This window comes from Mesocricetus auratus, unplaced genomic scaffold (genome assembly GCF_017639785.1).
Source record: "Mesocricetus auratus isolate SY011 unplaced genomic scaffold, BCM_Maur_2.0 Super-Scaffold_100019, whole genome shotgun sequence".
NCBI classification, from domain to species: Eukaryota; Metazoa; Chordata; class Mammalia; order Rodentia; family Cricetidae; genus Mesocricetus; species Mesocricetus auratus.
Genome location: NW_024429200.1, coordinates 36,386,897 through 36,397,647, shown reverse-complemented (window position 1 = coordinate 36,397,647; position 10,751 = coordinate 36,386,897). Strand labels below are relative to the sequence as shown.

Sequence of the window (10,751 nt, the reverse complement as noted above, 5' to 3'; positions counted from 1 at the left end):
GCTCTCCACTCATCTTTTTGAGACTATCTCTCTGAACCTGGCTCGCCGACAGGCCAGACGGGCTAGCCTTTCAGATCTAGGGCAGGGTATCTCTTCATCCTCTCAGCAGTAGAATTAGGTGTGGATGGCATCACCTGGATTTTGTGTGGGTCTGGAGATCCAAATTCAGTCCTCGGACTTTCATCCCAGGCTGACTGAACCATCACTCCAGCCCTCAGTGAACCTTACTTCTTAAAACTGTTTCACTCCTGTGTGGTTCACACACATGGGTGTGCAGATATGTGTCTGTGTGGAAGCCAGAGGGCACTGGCTCACCTTTTACAGTTAGGTGGACACGCCCATCAAATTTCCAGAAGCTACCAGTCTCTGCCATCCAGTGCCGGGGTCACAGGCACAAGTAGCCACACCCAGCTCTTCTACATGGGGGTTGGAAGTTTGAATCTAGTCCCTCAGCTTATCAAGCTTTATTTCTACGAAACCTTTGTACATCTCTATTGGACCAGTTTGGTGACACAAACCTTTTTCACAGTACCTTCTCTCAATTGCAAGCTCTTGATCATGCCTCCCTCCCTCCCCCCCCCTCTAATTTAGTGCAGCTGCCTACTCAGTATCTGTTGAGTGACTAGTAAGCTCAGTGAGCTGCTCCTATTTCAAACACATTCTTGATAAGGAATCTCTTTAAGAAGTGTAGCACATTGTGCTAACGTGTTCTATAATGTGTCACGGCCATCAGATTAAAGACAAACAGCTGGCAGGACCACCCATCTCCAAGGAAGGAGTCTGAAACTGCTATTTTTATTTGCTACCAACATTTTTATTGTAAGAAATACAAAAGGTACGACAAATGTACAAACCACTTTTCTGGTTTTGCTTCAACCAATTCAGCTGGCACACAAGGGAATCCAATGGATAGTGACATTTGAACAATGGTTTTGAAAAGCAACGAATTCAATTACCTGACAATAAATACCTAAATTTGCAGTCTAGCACCCAGTAAGAAATCCAGTTTCCAAAGGAGTATTGATCTGTAACCCTCTTGATTTCCTGCCCATTTCCTCTCCCACTGACACAGAATGAACACTGTAGCCCTCCCTCTCCAGGGAAGTTCCCGGTTAAGAAGCCTGCCTGGAGTCTCCCCCGCCACCCCCAAGCTGCTTTTAAACATGGACTCCTAGTGATGGGAGATTTCACAGGAGTCATGGTCTTCGGATGACACCGATACAACACACACCTCTATTTGCCCATTCTTCTAAGTGGGGGGGACTTGGATAAACTGACCAGATTTCCATCCGCTTCAAAGGAAGGGAGCAAAAGCCTTCAGCTCTGGACCGCGAAGGGCAACCGTAGAGATATCTTTTTATGCTTTTTAAACCTCAGGAGGGCTTCCTGTGTGGAATTGGGTATGTGTATCATTTGAGTGACACAGGTCTACTTGGCCCGTCCTTTAGTTTGCTATATATACCCTAGGATCATTTTTTATGAGGGTTAGTAACCTGAAATAGACAGGGCATCTAGAGAGCATGTATACAGCACGTGGTCCACAGACCTTTCAAAGAAAGGTCCCCAAGTGGACCTGGCCGTCCGACCTGGTAACCCCACCTAGAGGGCAGAGAGAAGAGCAGGAGCAACACCTACACCGAGACTCCCGCCCAGTGCGTCCAAGACTGTGTTCTGGGCACTGACCGCCCACACTGCTTCTTTGACCTGCTGAACCCAAAGCACCAAAACAAAGCATCCTGTAGCCGTATGAGCAAACGGAATGAGAGTAATTATGCACCTTGAGGGAATGTGCCCTGATGTCTGCACCGTGAAATCAAAATAGCAGAATTAGTTTCAAGTATGAAGAAACACAGCGAAAGCAGGGCCTGTAGATGGACAGCATACAGCAGCCTGGGATGTTTTTCACCTAGGACCACAGCCAACAAGGAACACTCTGCATAATGACTGGGTTTAAAGGTCAGGGCGCACAGGAATACGCCAGGGGGCATTTAGGACTGACGTCACGAGTACATTCTGTGCCTGGCATCAGGTATTATCTCTCGATGACTATGGCCAGTCAAAGGCAAAGTGGGGGTGGCGGCTAGGCTTAGGCAAGCATACTTGGTGCCCAAAGTCTTTCTCATCACATGCTTGATGCCCAAAACTCAGCCAAGGAGGTGGAGAGCACCAAAGGGGCAAGTCAGGGTAGGGCAAGGGAGGGAGAGATGCAGGGGTGGGCTGTGCAGTGTGGGGACGCTGGACTTCTGGGGCTGGCTCACACAGCCTAGGTTAGCATCTATTATGTGTATGACCTCTACAAATCTAGGACCGTGATTTCAGTCCAGAAAACCATGTCCAAATGAGGCTTTCTTTTTACCTTTAGACATTTCTATTCTAAGATTAAGTCAAACAAGCTTACTGTGTACAACAGCTTTCCTAAAGCCTAGAAGCAAGTCTTAACCAGTCTGTATGGGAATACAGACACAAAACACACCTTCTGGTGAAAACATACCTACACATCTAGAAATCAACCCTGTAACAGTCCCTACCGCTAACATACACTCCGGGACGTGGCACTGTGACCTGACACACATTCCTCTTCTACACCAAACACTTGCCCATTAACCTTCAGCTCAGACCAGAAACAGCAGAAACACAACAGGCTTTTGAGCTGTTGGGAATTTCTAGTTGTTAAGATCCCAGATAACACTCGATCCGAAGACGGACCGTTTCTGTGTTCAGCAAAGTTGCCTGGAATCTGAAAACACGTTCTGGAGGCCTCAAGGCAGAAGCTGGCAGTTCTGTTTCTACAGACACTCCCCCCACCCCCCCACACTCTGCTCTCTTCTCCACAGCACCCCCCCCCCCACCACACACACTCGGCTCCCTTCTCTACAGTACCGCCTGTTCCCACCACAGCATGGGACACCTACAAGAGAAGCTTTTTTCACAGATGCTCGTTCTGCCTGGCATCCACTTTGCCGGCCACCTGGCACAGAGGCAGTTCCACATTAAGGCAATCTCTACACGCTTCTCTACCTTAGCATTTGCTATAATTACTCTTACACTATACTAAACACACACCTGCCAGGAGCAACAGCTTCAAGGCTGTGGCTTTGCCTCTTTTAACACAACAAGATGCCTAGACACCAAAAAAGGACTACACCTAACCAACTGAAAATTTAATCATGTTAAACTTGATGCAGCTTATTTGGGGTTATCACTGTAATTTTGTCTCCTTAACACCATACCATCAAGACCATGATAATGAGCATTAAACCCGAAGTCCTGATGTCGGCCTTTAGTTGCACCTGACTTCACAGGACTGGTGTGGTTATCAATAAATAATAGGCATGAATAATAGAAATAATTTATGTAAATGTGGAACTTGATAAAAAATTCCCCATCTGCTAAGTGCTGTTCCCAGTACACCATTAATTCCAAGTACTAATATATCTACTACTGTTCATAGGAAAACAATGAATACAGGTAAGAACTGAAGTATACATGAATATACTGCTACACATAGTGAAAAGATACATGATTTGGGGAGTAATGTCAAGAAATGATAGGATCTATTTTAATCACTCAGAGACTTAAGGTCAAACTCAGAGATGCTGGTGAACACAGAAATATAGCTGGCTAATACACATTATTGCATTTTATAGAACTGAAGATTAGAATGCCAACTTGGGGGTAGGGAGACTCTTCTCCTTAGCTCATCAGCAGAATGTGGCTAGATCCCTGCCTGAGTTAGGGACTACAGAACTCTGTGGCCCTGTGCTTGATTAGGGCTAGACATAAGTCTGCCAGTCAATGTGCGGCCACGTGTCTCCTGAAATTAAACAACCCCACATCTGACAGCCTAAACGTGTTGATTATTTGTGTTACCCAACAGTCCACACAGAGCTTCCTCTAAATAGGAAACCCTCCTTCTGTTCCAGGGATAATTAGAGAAGAAAAGAGAAGAAATCGAAACTAAAGAATTACACGCTTTTGCCAAATGAAGCAGAAAACAGTTTTTCAAAATGAAACATCTCCAGGAATAACTTTTTTTTTGCCACCATGTATGTAGCAGGATAGAAAACAGAAAAATAAAAATAGAAATCCCCATTGCAAAACTATACACTGAACACAGGGAAATTAAAACAAACACACGAACAAACAACCAAACTTTTGAGCGTGAGACACCTGGCCTGGGGCTTGCAGAGCAGCATCTATTACGTCTCTACACCTGAGCTAGCAAGTAAACTGTGTTGTGATTACTGATGCTCGGAGGCCAGTCATGTGCTTCTAGGATGCCCGGCTTCCCAAGACGGCGCAACACGAGGCTCTGAGCAGCAGCAGGGCCTCCCGGGCCTCCCACAACATCCTCTGGGCCTGGCTCGGCTGCCCGTCCCTGTCATTCTGCCTAGTGGGTCTCAGCTTCAGCAGCGTCAGAATGACTGCCAAGAGCAGACCCAGGGGAAGCTTGGCCTTTCACTGAGGGGCTTAGCCTGGAATCTCCCTCAGTGAGGGCAGAGGGGTGAAAGCGCCAGGGAGTACTCAGGGCCTTGGCAGTGCCTGGTCTGGATAGCATTTTGATTCAGTGTAAATAACAGAGGCTTGCCTGCCTGCCACTGTGGTGTGAAGTCAAGCAGGTGGTGTGTGCGTGTACGCGCGTGTCTCGGAAGAAATCAACTGCTTTCTGCCATGGTGTGCCACAGAAACTAAAATACTGTCCGTTTATCCCCTCTGAACCACATAATCACTGGCTTGGGGGGGATGGCTCTCTGAGCAGAAAGCTGAGTTAAAAATGTAGTATAAAACTGACTTTGACAGCGGGAAAACCAAAGCCTCGTATAGATTCCATCCTGAGTTGTTTGGTTCATCTATATTTAAACCCAGCATTTAAGAATCGGAGTTGAAGGGTTTACACTCGTGGTTTATCCGATTGGAAAGTCTACCAGTTCTTTCGGAATATGTAGAGCTGTTTCAGCACTGCAGTTCTTTAGAAAAGGTTTTTGTGAACTCAATTACTGGCGTACTACCTATTTTGCTCACTTGAATTTGGAAATGAATCATTGTCAAAGGGCCACCGAGGGTTGAAAGCAGCAGATGGGAGACGGGAGTCCTGACTGGGGCCCCTAAAAGAGCCTTGTGTTTCCAACAAAGCTATCCTCGTCACAGACAAGGGTTGACTTCAGGGAAGTAGCTGGATAGCCAAGAACTGCAGGTAATTTGGGTGCCTCAAAAATGTCCCCTAAGTAACTGTGAAGACATCCCTTTATCTCTTACATGTCCTTCTCAAGCATAATTTAGTCACCCAGAACCTAGCTAAAAAGCAAAATGCATAAGCTGAAGAATAATACAAAGGCTGTTAATTACATGAAGAAACATGCTAGATGGCAGTTAAAGATGTGTGAAAACAAAAGTTGAAGTAGTATCTTTGGAGTACCTCTTTAGCCTTGGTCAGATTTTTCTCCGAGAGCACCACCTTGTGGAACATACTGGAATATAGCAACAAGAAAACCCTCCTCAAATCTTAGGGCCCTGTGAATTTTAATAGACTTCTGCCCCAACCAAATTACCTTCTATTCTCACCATTTGGAATTGTTGTAATAACATTTCTGTAAGCTCTTGAGGAAAAGCCTGCATTTATTCTCAGGTGGCTATTTTCTTGGGGGCCAGACAACAGAGACATGGATATAACTTGCTGAAAACCCTAGCAGAAACATCTGAAAAAGGCAATTCAGTACTCCACTAGGAAAACTCAAAACAGCAAATTGAGGAAAACAGTTAAAAATTGAACTGGGGGGGGGGTGGTACGCAGAGGATGGAGGATCTCTGTGAGTTCGAGGCCATCCTGGTCTACAGACAGATTTCCAGGGCAGCCAGGGCCACACAAAGAAGTGCTGTCTTGAAAAATAAAGAAACAAAACAACAAAAATTAAACCCCTCTCTTTCAGAAGACAGTAGGGCAGGTTATTCCTAAAACAACAACAACAACAAAACCAAAAGCCAAACCAAATTAGCTTGAGATGTGCAAACCAGCACTTGGGAGAGGCACGAGGCTGTAGGTACCAGGCCAGCCCGGCTTGTATAACTAGACAGGAAGCTGCTTGAAGACGAAGGTGCTGTGTTCGCATGCATTTGAGGGACCTCTACTACTAATCATTCCGGGACTCACACCCTACACCAGGGTTTGGTAGCACAAGGCTCTCCCATTGCGGAGAATGAACACAGGAACACCTCCTTCACTGTGTACCCAGATGTAAGGATAAAGGATTTTTGGATAAGGCTTATAGTTGTCCACTCTCGTCGGCACAGGAGGTAAATGCCACTTAAACTCTCATATTTATAGTGGATATTCTTAGGCACGTATATACAGTGAGTACAGCTTCAGACGGCTGCTTTCTTCCTATGAAACGAGGAAAGAATGCCAGGGTTTCTGTGCGTCTCCACGAAATTTGTGATTTTCTGACACGCCAAGCCCGTGTTAGATGACGTCTTCAGGTTTTCCTTAGAATACACTTAAAGGCAAATGTGTCTCATTCAAAAAATGTATGTAAGCTTGAAAACACATGTTGAGTAGCCTGTGTTTGTTCCCACTATTTTGTAATTTTTAAAGGTTTTAAAAATCATACTGCGGTGTAAGGCATGCGCTCTTCGGCAGGCTGTCGATCTGTCACAGTGGTAAGGAGCCTTAGTGCTATTCTTACTGGACCCAACTGTGTAAGAAAAGCGTGCGTGCTTTCAGAAAATGTGAGTCACTTGGTGCTTATCAAAAATAGTCAGCTGGGTTGGTGGCTTTATGCCTTTAGTCCCCACAAGCAGGAGACAGAGGCAAGCGAAGCTACTTGAATTCGAGGCCAGCCTGGTCTATAATGTGAGTTACGGGACAGCTATGGCTACACAGAGAAACCCTGTCAGGGAAGAGGGTGGATATTAAGGTTCTCTCTAGAGGAGCAGTTTTTTGGACAGAAGACTCAGTACAAGCATGATGTTAGAAAGTTTACATGATTTAACTCCCACAATGAGAATGGCTGAAACTGACTTTAGCAGGCACAAAGAGAAGTGGCTTAAAAAACAATGTCAGGACACACCTTAAAGTTCACACTGTTCGGTACTGTTGACTTTCTCAAACAAGTTGGCTAGCTAGCATCCCCTCTCACCCCCCGAATTAGAGGGAAGCACTGTGTTTGAGATAGCAACACCCAGAATTTCCATTTTCACTAAAAACGACCATGTGGAGACTCAGTTTTTAAGTGAGGACTTCTGAGCTGCTTTTAGTAAACCACCTGGGGCTAAATTCAAATCTGCTATTCCTTGAGTGGGTCCTGAGAAAAAATCGTGAGAAACTGGGGGCAGAAATGGTCCCAAGCTAATTAAACAGTTTCTCCGTTGCTTGAGCGCCCATCTTCTTCAAAAAGGGACAAAGTGGGAGGTTGCAGCCCACTGGGTGCTCACGAACTGTGTTTCTAAGGGCGGGTGTGGCGGCGAGGCCACAAGGTAGCTTGTGAGCCTATGGGGACTACTTGGAAAATCTCCCTTTGTGTTTCTGAAGAGGATGTTACAACTCCATCAGTCCCGAAATCCTAGGACCCTTGGAACCAAATCCTGAAGAGAAGCAAACAGGCACATTCTTGCACTATTCCTACTGTGATTTCAAACCCGCTTTTCCTAACTAAAAGCTGTTTCAGCAGAACCCTGGGGCAGCAGGATCTTCTCAGTGACAAAGGTGTGTGAAACCATCGGCCACAGACGGTGAGCCCTACTCACCATGCCTTTATTCTTTATGATTCCATGTGCTACCAAGGGCCTGCACACCACGGCTCCTTGTATGGAAACTGGGTTTCAGAAGCATGAGCTTGATGGAGAGACATACATCCAGAGATCAACTCCATGAACTAAGAGCCGGGACAGCATTGTGAAGGCCAGAGAGAGGCTGGATGCCTTTCTGCACCACCCTGGCACAATATGCCAAGTTTCTAATACCAAAATGCTTGTGATTTAAAAACACTACTGATAGCAGGGTGGTGGTGGCACACACCTTTAGTCCCAGCACTCAGGAGGCAGAAGCAGGCAGATCTCTTTGAATTCAAGGACAGCCTAGTCTACATGAGTTCCAGGACAGCCAGGGCTACACAGAGAAACCCTGTCACAAAACCCTCAAAAAATTACCCCCAGAAACAGAAAAACAAAAAGCAGAAAAACAACCAAAATAACAAAAAACCCCAAAAAGGCCTACTTAGAAATAAACCCAAAACAGATGACAATAATGAAGTTTGAACTTCATTATTCTGAAGAATACCAAAAGATTCCAGTTTAAGACAGCTGTATTTTCCTTGAACAAAGTTATGGGGGAGGAGGGACCACCTTTTTCCTTTTTCAAAAGCAAAGCCCTCAAATTTCTTTTCATTTTATCACATGGATGCTAATCTAAAACGGAGTAGGCCAGGCCCCGATGAAGTGAGTTTTATGTTCGATTTCTAGGCGCCAGCAAAAGCCTGCATGTTGAACCTCGTTCAAAGGCAAGGCAGAACTCACTGTCCCGGTGAGACCCTCGGGAGACTTTGTCCACTGCTCTGAGCCTACCTGGAGCCTTGACAGCGACAGCAACACATCCAGTGCTGTTATGATGAAGTGCACAATGGAACATTCTCACAGCCTAGCTTTCTTTTTCAATCTCGCTTTTGAAAAAGACATCTGTTTCTCAAGATACTGAATCAGAAGACTGTAAAAAGTGTATTAAAAGAAAAGAATGACTCCCAACCTCCAAAGCTCTCAGGAAGGGCATCTACCTCTCCTCTATTCAAGATAATCACATGTACTATTTCTTCAGCTACAAAGACATCAGTAAGGCTTCAGAACACATCTGAAACCTGCCCTACTGTGTGAAACACCATCCACTCTTTCCAAGTTCTACACTGAAACATGAGCTAGCTTCTACTTACATGCACTCCAAACAAACACGGTTCAAAACACAGCTAACCTCCCCCCAAGGCTGCTTTCTACGCCTTCTAATTACTAGTGCACTAAACCCGAGGGTAAGGCAAAAGTGGCATTGGATATGAAGGACTCAGAGAGAATAGCTAGGTACAGTTGTTTATAACGCCCAAGACAGGCTGGCTCCGCAGAAAGCAGGATCGAGCACGAGGCACTAGAAAAAGAACACCCTGGGGATGGACAGCGCCATCCCTTTAGGGGGTGGTTATCTCTAAAAAAGAGGAAAAGACATCCACCCGCCCCAGACACACACTGACAATATATACTCTATAAACACGTAAAACACTGAGTGACAGCTGATAGCAATCTAGATGCCGGTGACACACAGAACCAGTGTTCCACCCTGCCTAAGTGACCTCACTGGTGTCAGGCAGGAAGACTACACTAAGAAGGTATAGGGGACCCTGTTAGGATTGCAGAATTGGAGCCCTAAGCCGTAAGCAAGGCCATCTGCAAACGTTCAGTGAGAGGCGGCAGGCAGGCAGGTGTGCTATGTGGGGCAGGTAGGCAATCTGTTAGGTAGGAATATGTGTTAAGAGGCGTGGTGATGCAGAAGGCCTGCACTCCACAAACAAGGCAGACCACGGCAAATGCGTGGTGCAAAGTACGGGGTCGGAGGTGGAGAAACTAAATGGACTTCCTGTCTTGTCAGAACCACCTCCAAATCAGAGCAGGAAGCAAGTCCCTAAAACAAAGAACAAAATAACAAGAGACAAAGGAAATAGTAACATTGCAAACCAGAAAATATAGGCTTTCTCTATTTTTAAGACCTATTTGAGGTACACTCCCTAAATCTATTGCAAGTACTAAAATGCTTATAGGGCCTTTCCCAAAAGAAACAAGTATTGTACTATATGTAGGACTCAGAACAAGTAAATTCAGCTTTCCCAAGAGCAAACAGAAGAACGCATGCTTACAGAAGGTCTTAAAAGATACGAGGGCTTTTCTCCCCTTTTCTTTCTCATTTTTTTTTTGTGGTGTCTAAAACTGTATCATTTACTGCTAGCAAAAGCTTTTGGATAGAAAGGAAATGCTAAGGACACAGGCTCACCTTTCTAACTGGAGCAGACTACACTGGTGAATCACCGTCACGGAACAAGCCTTGTTCCTGTCAGTCACCTTAGTCGTTACAAGTCAATTATTCCTGTTGTCTACAGAAAGTAACACTTCACGAGATCAGGGATCTCTCTCACACACTCACAAGTACCAAAGCAGGCCCAGCAGCTGCAGAGATTGCACCCTCACTCAGCTGGGCCTGCATTACCATCCAACACTGGCAGCATTCAAGGTTAGAAAATGAAATGGCAGCAAAATTGGTCAGCAGCTTCTCTTCTTCTGGAAGTTTTCCAGGTTCTTGAAACAGACAGACAGACAGTCAGACAGACAGACAAGTGAACGAACATAAAGCTGCAATCGCTCTTGCATTGATTTCTGAACTTTAAGTCAACTAGGTGGTTTCCTTGGTGACGCAGAGCGTATCAAGAAGGCAGCGGCTGGAAGGCCCATAGCCAGCAGCCTTCAACTGCTCTGCAAGGCTTGCTTAGGGGACTCGTCAGCCACCGCGTTCAGATGACCAGCTCATGGCCTCCCCGGGGAACCTCAGGCTGTGTTCAGCTCTGAGGAGCTCTGGCTGGATGACAGGTGGGAGTGAAGGTTGTCCTTGTACCTCTCCAGGTCTTGGAAGTACGGGTGACTCAGGGCGCCATAGGCAGATATTCTTTTAGCCGGATTAAATGTCAAGCATTTCTGCAATAAAGAAAACATTTCATCGGAAACATACCACG

At 45.7% G+C, this 10,751-nt stretch overlaps 1 protein-coding gene across 1 annotated transcript in view; it reads right to left on the bottom strand.

Annotated features, from left to right (window-relative positions):
• Window positions 1-792: 792 nt before the first annotated feature.
• Cdk6 (cyclin dependent kinase 6) overlaps window positions 793-10,751 on the bottom strand; it is a 192,806-nt gene continuing 182,847 nt past the window's right edge. Inside the window, exon 7 of the mRNA XM_040728744.1 lies at window positions 793-10,713. Coding sequence (XP_040584678.1) covers window positions 10,567-10,713 — 147 coding nt within the window. The 3' untranslated portion in view covers window positions 793-10,566. The remainder of the gene's footprint in view (window positions 10,714-10,751) is intronic.